Genomic DNA, 27,282 nt, shown 5'->3' on the forward strand with positions numbered 1-27,282 from the left:
AATGTGAACCTAGTGGCTCAAAATTTGCTCCTCACCAATTCAAGTATTGAAGACGTCGCAAAATTTGAGCCACTAGGTCTACAAGACCAGGTCTATCCAAGTGTTTGCCTACAAAAGCTAAGAACCTGCAACAATCAAACGGTTTGTTTGGACAGTGACCATCCAATGTCATACATTCAAAGCAAACAAAGGCATATTGTGCACAATGCAGGTTTTCCAATACCGTTATTTTAATTACTAAGCAAAAGCGCAGTAACTAGATACATCAGGCATGATGCTTAAAAGTGTGTTATATAGGCCGTGTGGCTGTATGAATTTCGGCAAGTTGCCCAACGGTTCTTCAACTCCCAAATCTCAATGGAGGGTAGATTTCTACAAGGCAATGATTTTTTTTTTTTTTTTTTTTTTTTTTTTTTTTTGGGGTTGAGAATTTGCAACTATTGAATTAATCTATGAGATGCCTGCTGCCCACCATTCTGATGATCTGGAAACGGAAATCAGAAGATAAATTTTGTCGCATGAGGCAAGAAATATTGAGACACGTCAATACTAACAGTTGAAAGGTCCAAGAAAGTGAGAAGAAATTGAAAAATAAATGTGTAACTGTGAACTAACAATTGGGTTTTCCATCTGAGTCAACTTGCCATTGTACTTGTATAATACTAGAACGCAAAGGAATTCACAGATCTAATATTCTGAAATGAGAATTTAGATGGTCATGCAGATATTCCTCAAGTTCCACCAGCTAACTGTTAGTGATAAGCCAAAAGTAATTGCCACATATCTACAAGCTAAGTACTCCTGACTTTTGCAAACCTGCAGATAGACTAAATCCCTAAGTTGTGTAGCGCATCCTTGATTCATCCTACCGACCAAAAATCTTCGAACTTTACACCTGAAATGACATATTCAGAAGAGATGAGTTGACATCAAGCGAAACAAATTAAATGTGACATATGCTAATAAGCAAGTTTATATCATCCCTGTGCATCATGTTTGGTGACAAACAACTCCACCGAGAGCATATCTTAGTACTTTGACTCTTTGATAAAAAGAAATTTTGCAATAAATGGTTATAAAATAATAATATAAATGTGTCATTCATAAGGTTCAACAAGTACTTTGACTTTTTGATACTCAACTCTATGAATAGTAGTTCAAGTGGATTGAATTTAACCTTCAACCTAGTTGTTTCAAGTTCGATTTGAAAAATTACACCTCCACCGAGAGCATATCTTAGTATGTATTTTGATCGATAATAAAATAATAGTAAAGTGTTCGAGATATTGCAACATAGTGTGCTAAATATAGTAGTAAAGCGTTTAAATCAAAAGTTAAATGAGAAAATTCGCAATTTGTCATACTTTAGGGGCGCAAACTAGAATTAATCTAAACTGTTTAATATAATTAAAAAATGGAAAAAATGCACAGAACCCCTTATATTTTCCTTTCCGCATTAAAAGACCCAATGGGAATTGAAAGAACTTGCCAGTGCCCTATGTATATAAGATGACTCTCGCCAGCCTGCAGACTCCTGCCCCTTGCCGCCAATTCGTTCTTCAACTTTCCCATTCATTTCCTCTCAAATTCTTTTGTCCAAAACCCTATTTTTTTTTTCAATGTCCTTAAACGATGACGAAGAAGAAGAATCATCCGGAAGCGACGCCGACGATGGATTTGACGAAGACATGGAAGCTTTAAGAAGAGCCTGTCTTCTCACTGGAACAAACGTAGATGACCTCGAAAACCCCTGCTCTCCCTCCCCAGCGGTCACCGCCACTACTAGCGGAGCCGCCGCCACTACTGGTTCCGATTCGGATGCTGATGACGCCGAAGATGACCTTGAATTGGTCCGTAATATACAGAAAAGGTTCGCGATTGTGACTGATAGTGCATTGGAGCCATTGACACTCGAGCCTTTATACTCGATACAGCCCTCTGCGAACGAAGATGATGATTTTGAAACTCTCCGCGCTATACAGCGGCGGTTTTTTGCTTATAGTGAAGGTATATTGAGTATATCTATCAGGTTTAGTTTAAAATGTTGCATTTGGGGGATTTGGTTTGAGGTTTGAATATATCAACATATTTAATTGCTTGAAATTAATTGATTAATACCTGAAAGTTGGTAATTTTGGGAATTTTTTCTGTATTGTTTAGTGAACTAACTTAAATGTGGTACAATCTGAAATTCGTTGTCTCTATGTAAAAGTCATGCTTTATCGTCTGTACTGGGTGAGTCGCAGAGACAGAACCACAAACTAGAAAGCATAATTAGATTTAAATATCCTTTTTTAGACAGGAATTTGAGCAGCACAGAAAGAACGCTCGAGTTTGCATAACTCCTAATATAATCCGGGTTTTAAGTTTGAAAGCTGTCACTTTTTAGCAAATGGTGAGTTTTACTTCTTTGGGAAGATTATGTATAGAAGAAAAAGTTGAGGTGTAAGAAATAGAAAATACAATGAGGTGAAGGTGTTGCTCCATCTATAACAGTCAACTTTTGATGTTTTATCGGCATATCATTGAGGCTGGAAAGGGCTAAGTTAAATAGCCAGTGCTATAGACATACATTTATACTAGTCACTGTGATTAAAACTTCATTGAGATTCTATTTGTTGTTGTTTTCTTTCAGATTTGCAGGTCAAGCATGATGCTTATGAAGTTTTTGATTGAATCCTATACATGGTTTACCGTGTTTACAGATTTTTTCGTGATGACATGTTCTTTAGTAAGGGCTTCAACATAAGGAAGCATTTAACGTTACTGTTGTTTTAATTCAGGTGGGCTGGGAGAAAGCACGGAAGTTGTATCTCACAAACCTGAGAATTCTAATTTGCAAGAAGAGTCTCCCAGTTATCTGGACAAGATCAACAATGCCACCAAGGATATTGACGCTTGTAGTAAGGTTAATGCTGGAACCCAGCCTTCTGATTTCAGTGAGTGGCACGATTCTGATTCTGTTAATGCAGCTATATTGCCTGTTAAAGGTTCCTCTTTCCCAAAAGCAGCTGAAGCCTTTGTGGATGCAATCAAGAAGAATAGGTCTTGTCAGAAACTAATTAGGAGCAAATTGTTGCACATTGAAACCAGGATTGAAGAGCTAAAAAAATTGAAGGAAAGGGTGAAGATCCTGAAAGATTTTCAGGCTACTTGTAGAAAGAGAGTTGGCCAAGCCTTATCACAGAAGAAGGATGCCCGCGTCCAGCTAATATCTGTGCCAAAGCTAAGTGCTAATGTGCAGGTTAGTGCACTAAAGACTATTTCACTTAGACTCTCAGGTATTCATTTTTTATTAAGCCAACACGAAAATTTCTTCTTTATAGGGACACTGTTGGTATTTCAAGTTCTTAAATCAATGTTGCCATTTGCACAAATATTTTAAGAGCATATGTTAAGTTGAAGTTTTGTGATATTTGTCTGGAGTCTGAATTTTGAAATACATTTTTCTGTTGCTTTTGCAGCTTAGTCAGAAGAAGTCATCTCCTATGCAATATGGGCCTGCTGAGAATTCTCAAGTTGCTAATTATAGAGAGGCTTTAGAAAAGTTTCCTGTATCTGTGATTCGAAATAAGTGGTCAAAGGAAGAGAGAGAGAAGCTCTCGAATGGTGTGAAACAGCAATTTCAAAAGGTGTTGCTTCAAAGATCAGTTGATTTACTAAGGTATTTATTCTACTATGTGCAGGATGCAAATTCACATCAGTACATTTATTTGAATTTTTTACATTTACCTATCATCCTATGTTTAACCTTTAGTTAAGGTTTTTGCATGTAAAGTCTTGTTTTCTACATATAGACAAGGATAAGAACAAAGATTTTTTTGGATTACGGCAATATGCTACTTGAGCAAAAAGAATATTTAGGTCTATCAACTGGCAAGTAACTAAGTAATGCGTTTTCAAAAAGAATAAAAAGTCATTGTGAGGTATATGAGATCCAACGTGATTCATAGAATTTCAACTTGAAAATCAAAAGGCAATATCATTTGGATTGCTTTGACTTTTAATTTGACGTCCAAAAACAAGTGTTACAACTTGAAGTCCTCCCTATTCAACTAATGTTCCACTCAAATAGTTTTGAGAATTATTAATGCCAATAATAAATTGATAAATGAGAGAGCTTACCTTTATAATCATTTAACTTTATATTAATTTAATTGGTCGAAAAATAAGTTTTTATGACTAGATTTCTTTTTTGTCTAAGAATATCATGGCTTATGATTGTCACTTCTTTTGATGCTCTGCTCACAGTGATGGAGATGGATCTTTTGATGATTCTGATAATTTGGACAGCATTGTTGCATCAATCAGGGATCTCGATATTACCCCTGACAAGATGAGACAATTTCTGCCAAAGGTCAACTGGGATGAGTTAGCCTCCATGTATCTTCCTGGTAGATCCGGTGCCGAATGTCAAGCAAGGTGAATGCAAAAAATGTTTTGTTGCATATAATGTTTATGCATTTTGAGTACTTCTTCATCCTGGTAGTAGTTGAAGTAGTAGTAATAGGAGTCATATGGGATGGTGATTTTCCAAGAGCACAAACAATTGAAATGGTAGCAATGTGCTGTGATAGGCAAATTTTAATAAAGTAGTTTTCAGGCATTTCTTCTTAGAGATTTATCCATTTTTTATGCAGACTGGCACGTTCTATATTTTTCAAGAGCTTATCATTTGTTTTGTGAGCCTGTAGCATATCAATTACTCTTGATGTATGTAACATTTGTTTATTCTTTCAGTCCAAAGTTACTTTTTGATTGATATAGTATAGTTTATGGATATGGCTTTGAACTTGTCTTGTTGAGCTTGATTGCTTGAAATGTGTTGCATGAGAGTCTATTCTCGTATCTGAGCTACCCTAATGAGGTGGTTTTTTCCCCTTAGGACCCAACCTCCAATAGAAAAAGAAAAATGTTGAAAAAGAGCTTGCATGAAAATCATCTTCTAATTCTGTTTTGGACTTGTTGGCTGATCCGTTTAAAAATTTTGCAGGTGGTTGAACTGTGAGGACCCCTTAATTAACCAAAATTCTTGGACTTCAACGGAGGACAAGAATCTGCTGCATGTTGTTCAACAGAAGGGCCTTAGTAACTGGATAGATATTGCTGTATCAATGGGGACAAATAGGACCCCGTTTCAGTGCTTGGCTCGTTATCAAAGAAGCCTTAATGCTTCCATAATCAAAAGGGAGTGGACTGAGGAGGAGGATAATCAACTTCGAGCAGCCGTAGAGGCTTTTGGAGAAAGCAACTGGCAGGTCGTTGCTTCGGCTATGGAAGGACGGATAGGTACCCAATGCTCTAATAGGTCAGTTTGCTTCTTAACCTGTGTGTTGGTTTTAAGTCTTTTCTTAAGCAATGTTAAATGTTTGTTTGTTGAAATTGAAAGGAAGTAAATTGAAAACATTGGGGTATGGTGTGACATTGAAATATGCGATTCTTTTCATGCTTATGTCAACTAGGTTTTTGAACCCTGACCATGTCTTTTAAACTGATGCAGATGGATGAAATCACTTCACCCAGCCAGGCAAAGGGTTGGTAAGTGGACTCCAGAGGAAGACAAGCGCTTAAAAGTTGCTGTGATGCTCTTTGGGCCGAAAACTTGGAAAAAAATAGCCCGATTTGTCCCTGGAAGGACACAAGTTCAGTGTAGAGAAAGGTAGCTATACTTCTCTTTCAGTAAGGTACTGCTATTGTTTGATTTGCTAATAACATGGCCTTGTTTTTGGAACCAGATGGGTGAACTGCGTAGATCCCTCTCTAAATCGGAATGACTGGACACAAGAAGAGGATTCAAAATTAAAGGCAGCCATTGAAGAGCATGGCTATTGTTGGTCTAAGGTTGCAGCGTGTGTTCCGCCTCGTACTGATAGTCAGTGCCGAAGGTAATATTCCAGTCAGATAGTTTGCATGAGATCACTGTTGCTGTTTACCTATTATTTTCTCACGAGTCTTGATTCTTCTTGCTTTTATTTTGATTCTAATCAGGAGATGGAAGGTGCTTCTTCCACATGAAGTGCCTTGGCTTCAAGCTGCCAAAAAGATGCAAAGGGCCGCTCTGATTTCAAACTTTGTCGATCGGGAATCAGAACGGCCTGGCCTACTGCCTAGTGATTTTGTCCCATTGCCAGAAATAACATGTACATCTGAATCTGAGCGTATCAATCTCTCTGGACATCAGAACTGGGGGTTGAGGTATGATGTTTCAATGTTCATATTTTATAGTGTTCAATGATGAAATGCCAATTTATGTAACACGTAACTTGGCTTGTGTCTAATAATTTCATGTGACATTACAGCAATCTAGGCTCCGAGGAAGTTTTGGCCAGTGGCACTGAGGTGGAGAGATTCACTAGTGATTCAATCTCAAGAAGGAAGAGACAAAGGAGGAAGTCAAGGAGGACCAATTCTATTGCTTCATCGGAAGAACATTTGTCCTATTGTCCAGATACAATGCATTCTTCAGAAACAATGCACAGTAACGATCTGGAGACATTGGGTGGATTTAATCATTGCCAAAATAGGTACGATCTCAATCTGAATGTGGTAATAAGAGTCTCCTCTGTGATTGCATTTGTGTTTTTTCATTTATTTGATGGTTGGCTTTCTTTTGTCTGTTTATAGAAGCTCACAGAAGTCCAAGGGCATGGCTTCTGGGTACAAGTGTACTTCCAAAAAGAGGGCTAGGAGAACACATCCCAAGAGGGATGGATGTTCTGATAGTGTAGATCGGATATCATCTTCTAATAACGTGAATTCGTTGATTATGACTGGTGGAGAGGAGACAAGGGAACTGGTTAGAGATGATGGATCTGGTACTCAGTGTAAACAAGATTTTGACCAACATCCAAGCTACAGCAGATGCAACAAGTCACTAGAAGAAAATGGAGGTTGTAATGACACAGAAGGTCATCAATTATTATTTGATAATCCAAATTTGTTGTTGATAGCGAAAGGAGAAGAGGTGGTTGAAGTTGATAGAAGCGAACGAGCTGCTACCTTGGGTCAAAAGAGAGACGATGAATCTGCTAGCCGGTGTAAACAATATTTTGTCCAACATCCAAGCCACAGCAGCCGGAATGAGTTGCGAGAAGAAAATGGAGGTTGTAATGACACAGAAGGTCATCAATTATCATTCGATAATCCAAATTTGTTGTTGATAGAGAATGGAGAAGAGGCAGTTGAAGTTAATAGAAGCGATGGAGTAGCTACCTTGGGTCGAAAGGCTTCTAAATTACATCCAAGACGGTCTGGACACAATGAATCACCGGATGGAATTCCTGGAATATCCTTTCCCAATACTGCTGAATTTGATGTTGTACATGATACTGTTGTTAATAAGCAGAGAAGTGAGACCAAGTCAACTCCAGAGAAGAGTGAAAGTACTAATGCTGTAGACCATCACTCATCCTCGCTGCTGAATTCAACAGTGAAGAAGGACTTGGGTACATCTGGCGTCATTGGTAGCAAGAGAGGCAAAAGATCAAGAAATAGAGATGAGACTTCAGTAGTAGAAGAAACAGAAAATGATGACATGACCCTTGCTGAATTTTGCAATAAAAGATTAGCAGCAGAAAATACAGGGGATGATGACATGACGCTTGCTATGTTTTGCAACAAGATTAAGAAAAGGAGAAGAGGTTAAATTAGCCAGTAAGTGCATTCTTGCAGGAAAAGGCCATTCCATGGGAGATGAGAACTTTGAGAATACGGGAACTGCATGGGAAGTGTATCTTGCCTATACAAAATTTTGTATTATGGCAGGTTGAGATAACATAACTAGGAATAATAGTCCGGCAGGAAGGGGCCATCCCGGGGGAGATGAGAACCTTAGAGAATACAGAACTGCATTGGAGATATGGAATTATGTCCTGTGAACACAAAGTTTAGATGCAGGCAAGTGAACATAGCATAACAAGGAGTAAGAGTGCGTGCCATGATACAATGGGTGATTTTTTCCGTTTGCACCCACCGAATGAGGATTTCCCGAGTTTTGCTTGTACAGCAGCGAGTAAAAAAATTTTGTTATTTGAGTATAGGGTTTGACTATATTTGCGTGCCTATGTTGCATGAGTTGCATCACTGTCTTGATTTTTCTTGAAAGTAAAAAGTTTCGAGTAACTCCTGTATTTTCAGTGGTGGTCGTCTTAATTCCGAAGCAATTCATGAATGAAACTATTCGATCGCAAATGAAAGGCAGAAATTGCACCTTCTTTGGTTTTTGTTTGCCTTTTTTGGACGACGACAAATGTAACTCATAAAAGTCCCAAATTAGCTGCCTCACGCAGGGTTAAGGCTTGCGGAGTTTTCCTGGTGCTGGTGACTGCAGGCTAAAAGCCGAGATTGTCATTTATCATCCGAAGCTAAAAGCCGCATTAACGATGCTATAGTTGCACACCAATGTCTGTCTACCTGTCACCGTTTGGGCTGCGCTATTCAGTTGAAATAATGTATAGGCTCTGATTTTCCATAACAGCATAATAGCCTCTACCAATATAAACTGGAAATGCGATGCCTTGGCCAGGAATGAGGCAAAGTTTCTTCTCCTCCTGAAAATTTTGGTGACCGATTACAGAGTATTCAGTGGAAAACCTTTACGTGCTATGCGGAAGATGAAAGTTTACTATTTCCAGTTTCTTAATTTGCCATCTGAATTTATCACATCTTCACAGCATAAGAATTAGCTGTGAACAGCAAATATTGGTATTCAATCTAATTCGTTTTGACAAGTTTAGTGTCTAATTTTTTGTTCTTAATTTTGACAAGTATAATGTTTTTCGATTATAGAGTATACAATGTTTTTCGATTATAGACTGACTCTATAAATATATATATATCATGTATACAACTAATTTTCAAGTACTAATGAGTGTGTTTGGATAGTCATTATTTGGTTTAAATTTATTTATTTGTATCACAAATACAATTTCCAACCCACCTTTTTATCTCATATACGTCATATCACTTAAGGAAACAATGTCAACAATTCAATAAATCTTAATAAAATGATTTTTTCTTCACAGAAAAAATTTGAGAAAGATAACAATGGCAAAAGGCATAAATGACAATGCAGTTTTTTTTTTTATAAAAAAAAATTTACAGCATGCTTAAATCTTAAATTTTAAAGTGAATCTTAATAATAGAGTGAAAATTGACCATTTACTTCTGATTTCCGCTCCCAAATATGCGACAGTATCCTTGCCAAAAAAAAAATTAAATGGACTAGTATTATTGTATTATATGCCAGAAAATAGACTCACACGAGAAATTTTCTCAAAAGAAAAGATAACTCAAAAAAAAAAAAAAAAAAGTTTCGTTCCAATATTCAAACAACCCATCCAAAGCCCGCCCGCCTGCCCACCCACATAAGCCATACCCACCCATGTCTTACCTATTAGAACCCAATTCCCTTCGCAAAACCCTAAAATCCTCCGACCTATATATACATATTCACGCTTCACTGCCTCTAGGGTTTCTTTTATCTATCATTTCACTATATATTTTCCATTTTCCGCCTCTCTCCTCCCAAAAACCCTGCACCCCACAGCCGCTCCTCCTCCCTGAAAATGTCTCAAGATCAGCTGATCCTCCGCGGCACAATGAGGGCCCACACCGACTGGGTCACGGCCATCGCCACTCCAATCGACAACACAGACATGATCGTCACTTCTTCCCGGGACAAATCCATCATCCTCTGGTCCTTGACCAAAGAAGACAAAACCTACGGCGTCCCTCGCCGCCGCCTCACCGGCCACTCTCACTTCGTCCAAGACGTCGTTCTCTCCTCTGATGGCCAGTTCGCTCTCTCGGGCTCCTGGGACGGCGAGCTCCGCCTTTGGGACCTTCAATCTGGCACCACCGCTCGCCGCTTCGTCGGCCACACTAAAGATGTTCTCTCGGTAGCCTTCTCCATCGACAACCGCCAAATTGTCTCTGCTTCTCGCGACAAAACCATCAAGCTGTGGAACACTCTCGGGGAATGCAAATACACTATCCAGGATGCTGATGGGCATACCGATTGGGTTTCTTGCGTTCGGTTTAGCCCGAATAATCTGCAGCCGACAATTGTTTCTGGGTCTTGGGATCGAACTGTGAAGATTTGGAATTTGAGTAACTGTAAGATGAGGGCAACTTTGGCTGGGCATACTGGGTATGTGAATACTGCGGCGGTTTCTCCTGATGGATCGTTGTGTGCTAGTGGAGGGAAGGATGGAGTGATTTTGTTGTGGGATTTGGCTGAGGGAAAGAAGCTCTATTCGTTGGATGCTGGTTCCATTATCCATGCTTTGTGTTTTAGTCCTAACAGGTACTGGCTTTGTGCTGCAACTGAGGCGAGCATTAAGATTTGGGATTTGGAGAGTAAGAGTATTGTGGTGGATTTGAGGGTTGATTTGAAGCAAGAGAGCGAAATGGCTGCTGAAGGCACCACTGTTCAGACAACTGGTGCTAAAAACAAGGTCCAATTTTTGCCTCCTGTTTTCTTAAATTTTGTTGATTTTAGTAGTCAGGATGATGTAGCGAATTTGTTTATTACTTTATCTGTTCGTTTAGAATGGTGGACAATCCAGTATTTTGTTGTGTGATCATGAAACTGTGTTTGTGTTTTGAGATCATGTGCATTTGGGTAATACTCTTAGATGCTGTGTTGTGGGTTTAAGTTGTTTGAATTAGTTTGCTCCGAGCTTATGCAGCTATGTAAAGAACTTGTGGTAATGGTTTGTGTGAAATATATTGTATGTGTACTAAGTTGAATTAAGGAGCTTGGTATGGTTTATAGTTTCCCATTGCTTGCAATGGAACTTTGATTGTGTTTTTTTTGTTTTCATGAGCTGTACATGCTTTCTTACACAGTCAAGATCCTACAGAAGAATTCAATGTCAATTTGATCTTACAGTGAATTTTTATGTTGTGATCAGCATACCTAATCTTAGTGCATTTTTGTGTACCTTTTGTGTCAGTAAAATTGTTTTTTGATGGTAAACGTGGTGTGCATTTGGATGAAAATATTGAACTGTATTCTGAAGATTTTCCAGTTGTTAGGTTGGAAATATTGATGCTTCCATGTTAGTTTCCTATGGGATTCATTTGATCAAATTTTAGCTTGAACTATACTTGAATGCCCTACTCTTTTTGGTTCTCTCCCATGCCATGTTGAAACTTTCTGAGTCTCAATGCTGTTACATTGCTATTATTCTGATTAAGTGGAGTGTTCCTTTCTGTGTAAGTTCATTGTGGAATGCGTAGCACCATGGCTTAGAGTTTATCTTGGGTAAAAACCTGTGAGAGTTTGGTTTGTATTTGCTTTATAGGATTTATTTGCATGTTGGCTGCCTAATATTATGCTTGTCATGCTCAGTTGTCCTCACCAGGCTTTTGCTGCAATTATACAGTTGCCAACATAGCTAGTAAAAGCTGTCCATGTTTTATCCTGGTTTTGACCCTATAAGTTTACTGGTCTATTTAAATTTTTATTTTCTGCACTGTGGCTTGCAGGTCATCTACTGCACCAGTCTTAACTGGAGTGCTGATGGAAGCACACTCTTCAGTGGTTACACAGATGGTGTCATCAGAGTTTGGGGTATCATGCGTTACTAGAAAGCATATGTGGTGTGGTGGTGCATTCAACACATGCGTGTCATAGTGAAATTTAGTTGTTTAGATTTAAGTTGAAATGCTGGAAGGATATTTGGATTCTATATTTTTGTTTTGATGATTTTGGGATCTACCTTGTTTCAATTTTGGATATTACTGTAGTCGTTACCCTGAGTTTCCTAGACTCCTATAAATCAAGTTCTTTTACTCAAAACCATGTCAGTTACTTTTCAATCCCCCTCCACAATCCGATAGATCTCATCCTTGAAATACCAATTTACTTGGGAAAAAGTTTGCATGTTTCTTCCAGTTACTATGTGATTTTCCGCAGCTGTGAACACTGGGTTGTTCATTTCTTGGCACCTCATGCTTCAGCTTCAATCCAAGCTTAAACAAGTTGTCGTGCCTAGTGTTTGAGAAAATGCAACCCTTGATGAAATGGCCTGCTTTTTGGACTCGTGTATTTCGCATGCGGTTCCTTCTTTTCTCTTTACTGCTTTGGGAGCGGCGGTATTTCCGGATTCAAGGTTAGAAATGATAGAGCGTTGGGTTCTTAAACTTTTTAGCTCTACTGCTGTAAGAAGGGTAAACAGTTTTCCTTGGTTTGATTCACATCATTCTAAAAGAAAATGGCTTTGACAGGTTTGCATACACGCTGTCATGTGAATGTAACAGATATGCACTTGTCTAATTAACAGTGAAATTTATAACGGTATTGTGCTGCCAAGTAAATGATGTGAATATCTCGGCTTTTATACACAGTTTAAAGTCACAAAGTGGAAAAAGGTGTCGATGTGCAAAAGAAGCACTACCCTAAACTAAAGCAAAACTAGAAGCGCAGTCAAGTAAACAGGGTACGAAAGAGATGAGCAACACCTAGATGCTACTCAAGAAGGCCTTGGGGTATAGATTTAACAGGACATTCTTCAAAAATTAGGCCTGAAGATCTTTTGGCGACGGTTGGTTTTGTGCTCTCTCGAGCTCATTGCAATGCTCAATCGCTGTTGCACGGTTCAAAATTGTTGTATAACATGAAGACCTGTTGGATATCTGTCCGAAAATTGCTCAGCGAGGTTCGTCATGAGCCCACTGCGGTGGAGCAAATCTGGCCTCAGGCCTTTCCCTTGCGTCATAGAGTGCGACAGACGGCAGTATCCTGTTCTAGACGGAAAGATTCAAGCATCCCACAAAGAGCTTAAGTGCCCTTGTGGTCCAAGGGCCGTTGGTTCTTCTTTGAACATATTCGAACTATGTGGTTTATCATTGCGCTGAAGTCCTGCATTCACCATTTGCCACCAATTGCGTGCACTCCCCTTTAGCAGGAAAGTGGCAAAAGCCACCTTTTCCTCGTCACTGCATCCGGAAATGTCCATCTCAGATAACCAGTCATAGGCCGCTAGCTGTTCCGAAGTCCCATCAAAGGATGGCGGTGCCAGTTTCAGAAACTTGCGTATCCGGTCTTGTTTGTGCAGTTCCCAAATCCTGGTATCCATTTCTTGCATCTTCTGCATCATCGCATGATCTTGCTGCTTGCACAGAGCATCAATGTTCTCTTGGGGAAGCAGACCAGTCTGCACAATTGAGGAGTCTACACATTGGAAGTCATTCAAGTGATCAGATCCCTTACAATGCTGTGATGTCATTTCAGCCTACATCCATGATCCACTTGAAAAGCTATAGAGCATGAAAAATATTAGCAAAATGCCTTCCCTCCTTCAAAAGACAATACCATTAGAAAACTATTGAAAAAGGAAAGAAGGAAATAAATAAAGAGAAATTACTAGTGGTATGGGGGTGTTTGGACAGCCATTTTTCGCGCAACGGATCTTCTGTCCCACATCCTGTGCCACTTTCTGTCCTATTTTTTATTATATTGCTATTTCTCCTTCACAAATATCATATTTTAATTTCTTTTTATTTCCTTATGATCTAATAACTATTAATTGAGTAAAAAATAAATACAACAGTTTCAAAAAACTAATATGTAATAGAAAATTAAAAAATACAGCGAAAAATTCATAAAAAATCTCATTTTTTATGCATTTTGATTTTTTGAGTTTCTTAAATTTTGTGTATTACTCAATTAATAGTTATTGGATCATAAGGAAATAAAAAGAAATTAAAACATGATATTTGTAAAGGAGAAATAGTAATATAATAAAAAGTGGGACAGAGAGTGGCACAGGGTGTGAGACAAAGATTCGTTGCGCATTTTTCGCCGAAAAATTGCATCATTTTCCGTAATCACATATTTCTATTAATTTTTTTTCCTCATATACATCAAATCGCTGCACTAATTTTTCTAAAAAAATCCGAGAAAATCCAATCCAAACAACTATAAAGGTACCTGATCCCAAGTCCCTACTTATGAACAAACTCCAGCTTACACAACATCTTATCCATTTGACATGCACCTAACTTTGTCTTGTAAGCCATGCCGTTTAAATCAGCAAAATTCACCAGTAAAATAAAGACTGGAGATGCAAATATTGGTAGAATAACGTAGCAATATTACAATTAATATCGCAAATCCACTCTAGCTCGAGAGTGTGAATGGAAGTCTGAGCTAAGTTAAAAAAAATGCAGGAACGAACTACCAGTGTAATCAATAATCTTGAAGTAACAAGTGTTTCAGGTTCTCAATACGTTATGCTTGTGGGTTGTTTTTTTTTCCCTTTTTTTTTTGCATGAATTGCATTAATTTCTTTTCTAGATCTTCAGGCTAATAAAATCTAAATTCTTGAAACCGGAAACCATTTTTTTTTTCGTTAAGAAAACAAACAAAATTTAAAGGCTGTATTATGTTCTTTAACCAAATCAGAATTTGATTTTTATTAGAATGATATCTTTCTATTCAGCTCAGTTGAAATAAATATGATTTCGATTCCAATCCAAATTCAATTTCGATAGAGAACCAAATACAGTCTAATTTTGAGTTTGTTGAACATTTACAAGTGGACAACAAATATAAATTCTGAGTATTTTTTTTTTTGGCTGCTAGAAAAGATATAAAATGGACAACAAAAAATAATTAAGAAAAAAAGAAAAAGATATATATAGGCTTTCCTTTAGCCCTGCAACAAACCAATAGGGGACCAATTTGGCAATTTTCTCGTTTTAGCTTATTCTGCTTTGAGCTTTTCGAAGTTTTGCAACATCCCTTCACCTTTCTTACCCTTTCTTTCCCAAAACCCTCCTCAACTGTGACTTGTTTGTGGGAGACAGAGCACGGAGGAAGAAAAAGGTCTGGCCTTTGTCCAGGCCGATTAATGCTGAAAACCCAAACAAAGCGGCAAAGCTAGCTATAAAAGCAAAGAGATTGAATGTGGTTGGGCCCGTTATTCCTGTTAATTTCTAGTGTATAGAAATCTATCTGAATCATATTGTATTGGGTTTGAATTTTTTTTTTGGATAGCAAGCTAAATGATAATAAAGATTGCATTTTTATGGGGTCAAACTTGGTTTCTCTGCATCAATTCACCGTTCTGAATTCTGGGTTTTTCATGTTTTCAATTATATTTGTAGTTTTTTTATTTTGGAAAATTCGTTGTATTTTTGCTCGTTGAATTTTAAAATGTTTTCCTTCTCCATGTGGGTTTCGTTTGTTGGTTTTTATTGATGTTGGGGTTTCAAAGCAGCTAAATTTTGGTTTGTAATTTCACGTATGCTTGGTAATTTTCTTGATTTGTGCAGGGATTTTTGGAGAAGGCACAAGAGGAAGGTCTATATTACACTTGGAGTTTTAGGAAGTGGATATTTCTTATACAAGCTTTATGATGCTCATAGCAGAAGGATCTCTGATCTGGAGAGAGAACTCGCTACTGAAAGGGAAAACGATGAACTTGTTAAGGCCCAGTTAAGCATCAAATAACACAAAATATTGCATGTCCTGTTTTATTGTTGTATTGCAATGTTGCAAAGAATAAGTTTGACAAAATCTTGCTCAAAAAAGAAAAAACAAGTTTAACGAAATGTTTTTTTTATGGGAATTTTATTTGATGGACAGAATGCAAGAACACTTCGAGAATGTACAAAGGATTGCTGATTCGACAACATTGCCGCATGTGATGCAATACTTAAGTACTCGGGTAGCTGAAGAGTTAGACCTTGCTCCCTTGACTGAGAGGTTAATGCGAGGGAAAGGTCAGCCAAACACACTAACAGCTGCAGAGAAACTTGAGCTGTGGGATAGACTCAAAATACTAAGTAAGAGTTGCAGCGTCTTTTTCTCTCCTGTTGAGATGCAGCTTGCATTTTGTTTTGCCATGGAACGGTAAAGCATTGTACTTGGCTGAAATTTGAGTTTCTGTCATTTTCCAGGTTTTACGAGAATGGTCTTGTCTGTTTGGGCAATGACAACTCTAAACTTATTTATTAGAGTTCAAGTCAATATACTAGGGAGGCATCTCTATATTAACACTGCCCGTGGACTTGGGAATTCTCATCTACTTGTAAGTACTTATTTTCCAGTGTAAGAAAATTTGTATGTAGAAAATGTTGATTCACTTTGTAAAATTTTTTGAGTTTCGGTTCTCAAATCTGAAAAAATCTAGCCAATAGATGAATGCGATTTTAGAATAATAGGAGTATTAAATACTATGTAAAAAGATAGTTGTTGATATTCTAATAAACTGGATCAGTTATGCCATTGATTGCTAACTGTGGAGGAGGGGTTCAGACTTGTGCTCTGTGTTGATCCTTTTGTGTCTCATGAAGACTCGTGTTTCAAAACTTTGTGGTGATCCATTCCTTTCCAATGGTTTCCTTTACTCCATTAACAACATATCTTTTTGTGCTTGTTTATAAAAGATCTTGTTACACTCAATAGTTGAAGGTCATTAATTACCAGTTCATCTATGTACTTTTCTTTTTCTCGTTAATGAATCTCTTTGTTCCAGACTTGCAATTCTTAAGTGTAAATCAGAGTAGCGTTGACATGTTCTCAAAGAAGATAGAAAATATGAAAGTACTACTTATACTCTCTTTACTAATTACTACATACTTGGCCAAATTTGACCAAAAATTTGGCTGAACTTTAGAAATGTGCAGTTTACCGATAACAGGTAGTGATCTTTTTGAAAGGCACGGTATACAGAAATGGTGTATCATTTCATTTTTTGAAGTCATGTAATGTAGTGTAATCAATCAAAACCTCCCCTTTGACCATAAGGAGAACAACCACAGCGAGTGGCTGATGGGTCCATCATAATTCACTCAAAAACTCCTCCCGTCTGATTCTCTAGCCCAAACCAACCTACCTCCTTTCTGCCATGCCTTCTGCCTTATCATGCAACCTACATGTAGATCCCTGCCTGCTCATCATAAAATTATTTAAATCTCTTCCACCATTATCAAATTTACATTCAACATAGGATAGTGACACCACACCCTAACTTGTAAATTAAATGTTCATTTTTTTTTGTACATGGGTACAAATGGATATAAAAAAAAATTAAGAATGCCCATACGTATAAACCATTCAATGAAAATGAAAGCATTTAGATGGCTTGACTAGGTACTCACCTTCTGTTATGTCATGTGGAACCGTCCAACCAAGTTGACTTAGCAGCTTCAAAGCTTCAATACTTTGTTCCCCCTCATATAGTGGAAGAATCACCATGTGTTAGGGTCCTGAAATTTAACAGTCTTTTACATGACTCCGATACCATAGCATCTCCTTCTATCATGGATTTGTTTTATATGTTTCCTGAAGTGAAGAATGCAAAATCGAATAAATTGGAGAGGAATTGGACTCTGCAGGTCATCAAGGACCAGCAATCCTGGCCCACAAATTTTGCTTTTTGTGGAAATTATCACAGAACACTGTAATTAGTCCATTCTTTCATGAAAACATACAAAATTGAAGCCCATACTAAACGACCATATGAATTTGTCAAAAAATATTACAAAATTGTCAAATCTAGGACATGTGAAGAATGTTAGAATCTGAAAGTCATCAGATGCCCATAACAACCAATTGTATTAGTAAAGAGAGTATAAGTAGTACTTTCATATTTTCTAGAGTTAACTGCAGCTATGTAACTGGAAAATGGTGGGATTGCCACTCTTTGGGGTCTCTTGCGTGCTATTACTATGAGTAAGATTGCTGTATGTCCTGAAACTTAAACGGCATTGATGTAATTAAAGAGCATCCGGGTCAAATGAGTTCCTTTTATGGTCTCAAGCATCTAGGGACTTGTTTGTGATGACCAAAACTGTTTTAACCAAATTGCGGTTGTTCAATTTTCTTCATGGCATGGGCTACATGCTCATTGGAGCTTCTTTTTCTTTTTCCAGGACGAAGCTGATCTCATAGATAGAGACGATGAGCAACAGTTTCTAGCCATTGCAGATTTCCTTTCCAATTATGAAATACCAACATTGATTGCTAGCATCGAGGCAGCCACTTCTGAAGTGCTTAAGGGGTAAGACATATCCTACTATTTGTTGTCTAACACGTGTTTTGACCATGACTGCAGTACTGCTTCTAGGATTAGATTAAGAAAACCAATGCTGATGCCAGTCAACCAGATTCTGCTTACTACTGTTGTCTGTCACTTGTGCAAGTGCAAAAATCAGAGAGAGGAGTGTTTGATGCTACTAGATTTCCATTTCGACTAAGTGGGCTACTTGAGGTCACATTGCCCAAATGCAATTAATGAATAGACTGGTATTTTGTGCTATACTGTGGTAAAGGAGAAAAGTACTTTAACCAGTTTATCTGACTTGTTTGTGTTTAATATTCTATGTTGCATCCTTTACCTTCTTCATGTATTCATCCTTTAATAGTTTACCTTTGATCCCGTAGACATGAAAAACAATGTATCGCTCACCATAATAAACCAGAATAAAAACGTGAAATATGGTTTTGCATGCTGAGTTTCCTATAGAGCTTCTGGTGACCCTGGTTAAAGTTCTTGATTACCACAATGGCCTCTAACATGCCATAAATGTAGGACCTTTGAGTAACAAAAAAGATCTGTCACGGTCAAGTTTTCTCCTGGTAACTCTTACGCATAAGATAACCATTTTTGCAGCTTTGCTATAAGATTTTAGGATTTTTATATACTAAGTGTTATTTTCTCTGAAGTTACAGGCATCTTTGATTGACTAATTGGCTTATTACTTGCAGAAAACAGTTGAAGGATTACTTCAACAGTTCTGTACTTCGTGAAACTATTGTGCGGATATTGGACACATTCATGAGCAAGGGAAATCCTCGTCAGTGGTTAGGCTACTTGATTCCGGAGGACAATAGGATATACAAATTGGTTGAACCCTCTGGAAGTGGGAATGAAGTTCATTCGCATGCTAGCAAGTTCGAACAACTTACAGAGGAGACACGTGCAGTGTTATCAAGGTTGATCATTCTCTTCATTATATAACAATTTATTAACTACTAATAGAAGTAAGAAAGGACATCATCTCATCTCTGGTTACTGAAAATTCAATCAAGGCATTTTGCAGTTGATAAATATCTGTCAATCCAACTGAATTTACCATTTGCATGGCCATGAGTTTGTTCCTCAAAGCTATGGCCACCCCATTATGAGCGTTACTAAATAACTCCATGTCTTGTATTGTTTGTCAAATTTGATGAAGTCTGTTAGTGTGAATAAACTTTGCCTTCTAACTTGGATTGTGCAATTCCTCATTCATTTTGTGGTGTTCTTGTTCTTAGTGCTGAATTTGGGAATATTCTTGACATCTCATTGAAAGTTGCGGTGGATGCAATCGCTGAGGAAATAGATATGCAGTCAGCAATCCCTCTAGCGAAACTTCTGCCTCGAATAGCTCAGATGGGCCAGATTCTGCTGGAGGAACCAAATAGGCAAAGGTATATCCAGATCATCCGAAACACACCAGAAGTTGAGCTATTTTTCACAGTCCTATACTCAAGCATGCCGTCTTGATAGTACTGTAGCTGATTGATGCAATTCTTGAACTTTTTCTGCTTCAAAACAGAGCAATAGTGTAATTGTATGTTAGAGAGGTGCATGGTTCTCTAGAGTCGAGAACTTCTGAACAAAATAACAAGAGAGGTGGAGATAATGGGCATTTGTTAGATTTTGCTCCAGTTGTATTTTGTCATTGTTATAGTAGCTGCCCGAGTATTGTGGGGTATTGATGGTTGTTGTGTCAGGAAAAAAAAGAAGGGCTTGGTAAATCATTTGTTTTTTTTTTCATTACTAACGAAGAAATTGTCGAATTTCACTTCGTGCTGGGTAATTCAATCTATAGGTGAATTTGGTGTAAACTTGTGCAATTACTGACAGGTTAACGAGAAGTTACCTCATTCATCAATCAGTACCTGAAAAATTTTTACTCTTTTGGCAATATGTAAAATACTTGCCCTGTTTATATTTCAAAATTTTATGGGAAGTTTTCAAATCACTGTGGAAATGATTAGAGATAGATAATCATAGTTTCCTGCAAAGAAACGCTTTCGTTTCCTGATACTATCATATCATGAAGTCATGCAAATGAATGTAGCTTAAATTCTTGAAAATGCAAGGAACCTAAAAAAGCGAAAGAACTATTATTATGTGAGCCTGGAAACGTAATTTACAGTCCATTGTTGTATCAGCTGAATTCTAGCTGAAGAACACGATTCTGTTCCGTTAAAAAAAAAAGACCACTGTTTTCTCAAGCAGATTACTAGTTCTAAATTCTACCAAGAGAGAAAATGGGCATATAAGCAAATGATTCCAATGACAGTCTGTGTTGAACAAGATAGCCGTGTCGAACGACAAGAGATATTGCTGATTATCCCGATAAATCAGCATGCATCAGTTGACCAACAAGCATATGCATATAACGTAACTTACGAGAAAACAAGCTTTTACATGTTTTATTATTCTGGATCCTCTACGGATCAGAATGGGTGAAGGAAACCCTTCAGTCCAAGACAAGACAGCAAGAATCGAACCCGGCTCCTGCATCATTGGATCAGAAACACATCCATCAAAATCTTGCATGCTTCAATGCCTCCAACGTTAATCACTCAATCGATGTGCTCATGAGCCAACGAGTCAGCAGCAGAGATCGATCTCCCACCCCAACCATCTTGGTTGGACAGATGGAGTTTCCTCCACCCACACTACTAGTGTTTAGTCCTCTCTATCCTCAACGAAACATTAAGGTTAGGAAGCTAATGGATGAGATTGAGCTGTACTAACTGCAAAGGATTGTACAATGAATGCGGAAGTTTGAGGCACACGGGATTCGCTTATAAACATGTAAAAGTCAATAAGCGCCCCTTGTTTCTCGCATGATTTCAAGGAAAAACTTCTGTGCCTTTTCCTTTACATTTCAACATTTGCTGTGGCGTCTCATCATGGCTTTCCTAGCTAACAGGTCATATAAACTACATATTCCTTTTCTTGTTTATTTTTGCTTTTCTCGCGCTTTTTCTCGTGGTTGGTCCGGTTTTAGGTGTTGATCACCACGGATCCATCACAGAATTGCTGCTCTTGTTGTCATGATCACTACGTGTTTTATCCAAAACATTCAAAGCTGGTTGGCTTCTGGGGGCCATCTTCTAGTTGACGTTTTGATTTGCTTTATATCCTAAAACCTTAAACTATTGCAGGATTTGACTCATGAGTGAAGGGCCAACAAATTGCCACAACCAACATGCCTATATTTTACTGATGCAAACCTAAAATTTGCTTTTGAGCTGGTTGCGTAATGGTCGAATGCCTGCTCTCTACTTAAAAAAAATGTATATTCAGAGTATGTTTCAAAAGCTGATTTACAAGTATATATGCCTTTGATCTTTAAACAACAGCATCTGCAGATTCCTGGTCCGATCTTTAAGATGACAAAGTCATGTGATATGGTGGTAATTGACCAAATGGGAAGACAAGGTTCAGTTCTGCAGGAAAAACCACTGATGGATGAGGGAAAAATGCAAGACATTGATACCTTGAACCTGCCTCGTAACCATATATTCTATCTCAAAAGGCCAAAAAGATAAAAAGTGTCGAGCCTAGCTGGCATCTTTCCAGCAATTTTAATGAGCTATCTGGCTGTCTAGGGAAATTCTTCTACCCAAATCCTGAATCTAGAAGATTAACAGGAAACTAACTTATTGCTGTTACAATTCTTTCTTCCTTCCTTGTCTTTGGTTGATGATTTGGGATGATTTTGACCACATATTACTCCAGGTTCATGCAAAACAACGTACATGAAGAGATTGTTTAAAATCCTACAACTTATATTATACCTCTTTCCCTTATCCTTCTTTTCACCAATACATGCTATACTAGGAAAGGCTAGACCAACTACAAGAACATTAGCTCATATAAGGTGTTGCTATCCATTTGATAAAAGCCAAGATCCAAGAAAGTTGATTTATTATATCTTGGTCATTATTATTCTCAAACAAAATCATTGGTAAGGCTTATGTTTCGTGTCTTGCTGTTTTGTTTGTGGAATTTGACAAACAAAAACAAAAAATCAAATCATTGTTTGTGGAATTTGGTCATTATTAAAATTGTTCGTGTTTTTCGATAAAGAAAAACATTTATGAACATGAGGTTTACATTTAAGACACCAAATTGTTGTTTTTAACTATTTAGTGAGAAATCAAGATTGTCAATTATTGATTTCATCTTTACTCAACTATTATTTATTATCCCACATTATTTCACTTCATCCTAACCGACTGCTATCATCTAATTCGGTTTGCCTGACCTATATCCCATCGCTCAATATTTAATTTGGGCTTTATTATTCGGGTTTCGATGAGTCCAAATCCAATAAAACGAGAAAATCTATTTGTTAGCCAAACTCAACACATACAAAACTCACACAACTATTTGTAGGATGTTAAAATGTGTATATATAATAATAAGTAAAAGATACATTATTTAATTAAGAAAATATTGCTTAAAGATAAATATTAGAAGGCTATACTTGCAATATTAGATCAAAAAATATACTTGCAATATTAGACCATTAGATGGCTTATTGAAAAAACTAATGGGGGCTCAATTAATAATATATCCAAACAAATAGGGAGGTAAATATAATTTTAAGTTAATATACTTTGCCGCCCCGCATCCAAACGGCAGCATATCTTTAGACACTGAGAAGGTTGGGGTTTTAGAGAAGCAATGGCGACACCGATGGCGAACGCAGCAAACGGCGACATTTTAATGCTGGAGGCGCCACCTTCGCAGCGCCCGGCTTGGTCTACCGGTGCCGAAGTCATCGATGCTCTTCCCTACATCGACGACGACTACGGCAACCCCAGGGTAAAAGCGGAGGTGGACCGTTTAGTGGAAGAAGAAATGCGTCGCAGCTCCAAAAAACCCTCCGATTTCCTCAAAGACCTCCCTCCCCTTCCCAAATTAAATTTCGAGGTCCGAACTTTACACCGATTTAGTCTCCTTCTCCACGTGATGTATTATCGCTTAATTCCTTTTTTCTGAATATAATTGGTGTTTTTGGATACCTTTAGTGGAACTTGCTAGGGTTTAATAAGAGGGTTTATGTATTAGCTAAATTTGGATTTTTTTTTTTGCTTTTTTAGATTTGTAAATGGGTGTCAGAAAGAAAATGCATTGACAAATGGTAAAGATGGAAAGAAAGTTTAGGGTTTGTTTGGAGCTGGATTTGTAAATATTGTTGTTTTGTTTGGTTTTGAAGGCAAATGAATAAGAAATTGACTTGTTACGAAAGATGAGGAAATATTGCTTGAGATTAAGCTTGAATTATCCGAGTTAGCATTTCTTGCCCCTTACCACAAGGGGCAAATGAGGGAAAAAAATACAATTTATCTTGCTCTCCATTGAAAACTGTGCATTCTTTAGCGTCTGTTATTGGTTTAAGTACCTTGTGTAAGTATTCAATTTTGTCCATGTTGGGCTCTATTTTTCAGGATCATCCAATGCTTGCAAGGGAATACGAAAGGGTTAGAGCAGGGAAGCCTCCAGTCCAAATGGACACGTCAAGATATGGACTTGAAATTCCGCTAGCGAACAAACGGAATGATGAAACTGCATGGAAGCAAGCACTTCAAAAAGCTCAACGCTTACTGCAGCATCAAGTTATTAGGTATGTTCTTTATACTCAGACTTGCAAAATGATATTGCTTTTCTTTTATTGGACAAAAGTTCGAGCTTCATCAGGAATAAAGAAAAAATGGGCAGAAGGGGGAATCCCTAAACTAAGAAGATCTGTGCGTTTCAACTGAGACAGGGTGGATTTGGCTTCGATTTATGTTGTGGCAACTATTAGCAGGCAAACATTCAAAAGCCCAACTTTTATGCTTAAGTTGGCAGTGATCTCAATGAGCTTTGAAGATATTCTCTTTCCATTTTTTGTACGAAGTAAATAACATACTAAACTATTTAAGGAACAACTTTGCAAATCTCTTTTTGTTGGGAATTTGAAATTGGTAGACTACCAAGGTTGCAACATTAGTAACCCCAATACAAAATGATAAAAGAAAAAAAAAAAGGCAAATAGTAGTGCCCTTGATGCATCACTTATTCTGTATCACCTTGTCTTTATTGAACATTTTCCTTCTGTGGCTTTGGTTGGTAACTAACTTGTTTCTCCTTTTAGTTGTTTAACATCCAACATTTAATTGTAGTTACTGGGTGGAATGGTTTGCTTTTTCATTAGATTATCATAATAAATAGAAGTACAGCTATATAGTCATACCTCTCATTTCTTTTTTCCTTTACTACCACATCTTAAAGTTTATTTTCTTCCTGCAAAATCTTGCGTTGATGTGCTTATCAATGTTTACTGTTGTAGGCTAGAAAATTTAGAACAAATGTCGAAGCACGGTCCAGAGGTGTGGAAGATATACAATAAAAAATTGGAGGCATTGGTATCCAGGTTTAGTTCTAACAACTGCATTTTCTTCTTTAAATTTCAACATAGTTCTACCTAATTGTCCTTGCTCAGAGAGAGAGACAGATATTTGTATTCATTTATAAATTTGTATTTTTTCCAGTGCTATAACATTGTCTAAAGCTTTACGTAGAATATTTACTTTTTCGGATAGTTTGCAGTGCCTTATATTTATGGAAATGCGTAGTAGTATTCAAGTAAAAGAACGAAATCTAACTGAGTTTGACAAAAATCCTTCTCCATATTATAGGATGTTATCTAAATGTTCATGCCTCTTATCATGTTATTGCTGACATAGATGACAAAGTGCATGTAAGACTAATGCTAAATTATTTATCTTAACTCCTCCACATGCCCCCATAACTGTTGATTGCATATGAATCCATAAGCTGGTTATAGAAAATAATTAATTAGATATTTCTAAGGGTAGGTTCAAAGAGTTCTTGAATGTATGACTTTTTGGTAATTCAGTCTTTGTTATATGGTTTATATCCTTAATCATCTTTGTAATACAAAAGACAGAAGTAACAAATCTAAACGTGTTCAATGATGTGTAAACTGCATCTACTTGGTGAGGTTGTGTTGTGGCCAAATAGCAAGGTATGGGAACATGGGAAGTATGGGATTCTGATGTAAGTTGATATTGCTTTGGGCTCTCCCACTTCAACATCTAGCTTTTGAGGCTCCTCTCCATAATTGCATCATCTTAGAAGGCCAAAAAGTTCTGGTCACCTGTAAATCAAGTTTCGTTGGCACCGGTGTTCCTACACTTATAAAAATAATCAGTTACAGTTTGCATTTTATAGAAATATTCGTAATCAATGAGACAGTTCCTAGTATTCTATGGACAGTTATAAGTCTCCTCATTTCAGTCTTCAGTTACTCCCATCTTCAGTTTAAGTTCTATTTGTTTCATTCTTTTAATGTTTTTAGTAGAAGGAGCAATAGGCTCTAAGTACTTGAATTATTTTTTCAGGGCTCAATTACAAGCTGTGGAACTGAATGAAAAAATTGAAACTGTAAACCGTGAAAGAAAATATCATCAGGTCAGAGAACGTACCTTATTGTCGATTTATATTCCCAAGTTGGCAGACTTAATGATCACTAGGTAGTTATGTTCCTTCTGTCATTTATCAGCAAAACACAGCTTATGAACTCAACGCTTTATCTTCACAATGGAGGGAGCTTTGCATTAAAAATATAGAAATTCAAGCTGCACGTGCTGAAATTGAAAATCAACTTGAACTGATGAAGAAGGAAGCTGGGGAGAGGTGATATCTGATAATGCTACTTCTGATTTGCATTCTTCTATGAATTTTTTTCCCAGTTTCTTAGTTGATGTAGTTTTTTTTTTTTTCCATTCAGGGGCTTGAATTTGGATGCTAGCATGGAGAATGGCTTTATTACACATGCAGAATAAGGTATGACCCGTAGTCTTGCACTAAGGTGAAATAAAAGAATAGACCAAACAAAATATCTGGAAAATTTGATAGGAGGTATAAATCATTCAGATAAATGTAGTTGAACCAGAGGAGGAAAAACAAAGAGTGTGTAAGACTGGAAGGAAACTTTTTGATGCGTATTCAGTGATTGATAGAGCTATTGTATGTAAACGAGAAAGGTGAGGTACTCATGAAGATCTATCTTGGTTTTTGCCTTCTTTCAGGTTTTGGGATGATTGTTATTCAAAGGGGCAGGGAAGGTTTTGATGTCCAGGGCAGTGCTGGATGTCATTGCTGTTCTTACATATAGCACTAGGAGCTGCAAGCCATCTAGTCTAGCACATATGTGCGAAGGCTCTTCATGCTGCGCCATGAATTTAATTGAGTTAATTGTATCCTTAGCAACTTGTTTCTAGTACAATTGACTGATTTTCCTAATTTTTTCGCCCCCCGACCTCTCCTTATGGTAGCCGACATTCGTATGCCCCTATTAGACATACTACGAGTGAGGTCTGTGGGAAGCTGGTCTGGTGAGAGACTCAGAGGAGTGAATGCGATCTGTTCTATCTTATTAATAATAAATAATAATAATAATAAAAAAGGGTTATCTGTTCTCAGTTTTCCTCAAGGGGCAAATTTTACGTTTTCAGGAACTTGTTCCTGAAGTCCATAATTAAAATGCTAAGCTTACTTAGCAACGACACAATCGAACTTTAGAAGCAATATAAATCTTCCTTGAGAACTTTCAGATTTGTCGCCAACCATTGCGAGCCTGTGGTGATCTTCAGTTTTATTTACAAAGCCTTGTTCAACATACTTTTTCAAATGAAAGAAAATTAAATTAGATCCTGAAAAGTGATTTTCTTGAACTCGGTAAACTACAATGGAATGTAGATATTATCAGAATGTCATAAATTCGAAGCAGGGCAGTGCCAGATGAATATGTTTTACTAGTTTATATACTCCACAGTCAACATCACATTTTATTTTTGTTTCTTATTAATTTTCCTTCCTTAGCAGCAGGTAAGAAGAAAAGAAACCTTTCCCTTCAAAAGGAGAGAGGGCAAAGAAGTCGTAATAAATTTGAAAGTGTTTGGATATCTCGTTATTTTAAATAATAATTCGTTTGTATCATAAATATATTTTTCAGTCAATCCTTTTTTTATATATTTTCAACGAATCTCATATACATTATATCATAAAAAGTGCTACAACTATCATTTCAGATAATACTCTGTCCAAACAAACAAATTGTTGTATTCAAACAGTAAATTGTTCTTTTTGTGGTATGAGTTGAAAATCAAGTGAAGCCGCACGGCTTTCATTTACTCCGAACACTTGCACAACGAATCATTAAAAGTAGAGTTTAGCTCCCCAA

At 37.3% G+C, this 27,282-nt stretch overlaps 4 protein-coding genes across 6 annotated transcripts; all 4 read left to right on the forward strand.

Moving 5' to 3' along the window:
- The first annotated feature begins 1,486 nt into the window (after positions 1–1,486).
- On the forward strand, positions 1,487–8,213 carry LOC113740111 (uncharacterized). Of its 3 annotated transcripts, none has more exons than XM_072045678.1 (11): positions 1,487–2,007; positions 2,784–2,939; positions 3,012–3,244; positions 3,465–3,664; positions 4,252–4,422; positions 4,994–5,308; positions 5,501–5,659; positions 5,736–5,885; positions 5,989–6,195; positions 6,300–6,524; positions 6,625–8,213. In XM_072045678.1, the coding sequence occupies exons 1-11, from the start codon at positions 1,620–1,622 to the stop codon at positions 7,643–7,645; spliced, it is 3,225 nt and encodes a 1,074-aa protein (XP_071901779.1). In that variant the 5' UTR covers positions 1,487–1,619; the 3' UTR covers positions 7,646–8,213. The 3 variants fall into 3 exon arrangements, with proteins under 3 accessions (XP_071901779.1, XP_071901778.1, XP_071901780.1); XM_072045679.1 differs by having other exon boundaries at positions 1,803–2,007; positions 2,784–2,908; positions 3,094–3,244; XM_072045677.1 differs by having other exon boundaries at positions 2,784–3,244.
- A 1,242-nt stretch (positions 8,214–9,455) lies between these two features.
- LOC113739705 (small ribosomal subunit protein RACK1) lies at positions 9,456–11,806 on the forward strand. The gene is made up of 2 exons (XM_027267013.2): positions 9,456–10,457; positions 11,494–11,806. Exons 1-2 carry the CDS (start codon positions 9,567–9,569, stop codon positions 11,593–11,595), a joined length of 993 nt encoding a protein of 330 aa, XP_027122814.1. The 5' UTR covers positions 9,456–9,566; the 3' UTR covers positions 11,596–11,806.
- A 2,867-nt stretch (positions 11,807–14,673) lies between these two features.
- On the forward strand, positions 14,674–19,809 carry LOC113740453 (peroxisome biogenesis protein 3-2-like). Its single transcript, XM_027268083.2, has 7 exons — positions 14,674–14,920; positions 15,286–15,447; positions 15,599–15,798; positions 15,913–16,043; positions 17,890–18,017; positions 18,725–18,952; positions 19,274–19,809. Exons 1-7 carry the CDS (start codon positions 14,916–14,918, stop codon positions 19,503–19,505), a joined length of 1,086 nt encoding a protein of 361 aa, XP_027123884.1. The 5' UTR covers positions 14,674–14,915; the 3' UTR covers positions 19,506–19,809.
- A 2,842-nt stretch (positions 19,810–22,651) lies between these two features.
- LOC113738665 (pre-mRNA-splicing factor SPF27 homolog) lies at positions 22,652–26,342 on the forward strand. Its single transcript, XM_027265908.2, has 7 exons — positions 22,652–22,961; positions 23,480–23,655; positions 24,364–24,447; positions 25,439–25,508; positions 25,600–25,733; positions 25,828–25,883; positions 26,129–26,342. Exons 1-6 carry the CDS (start codon positions 22,713–22,715, stop codon positions 25,880–25,882), a joined length of 768 nt encoding a protein of 255 aa, XP_027121709.1. The 5' UTR covers positions 22,652–22,712; the 3' UTR covers position 25,883; positions 26,129–26,342.
- The last annotated feature ends 940 nt before the right edge of the window (positions 26,343–27,282 follow it).

The sequence above is a fragment of the Coffea arabica genome, chromosome 4c (assembly GCF_036785885.1).
Source record: "Coffea arabica cultivar ET-39 chromosome 4c, Coffea Arabica ET-39 HiFi, whole genome shotgun sequence".
NCBI lineage: Eukaryota > Viridiplantae > Streptophyta > Magnoliopsida > Gentianales > Rubiaceae > Coffea > Coffea arabica.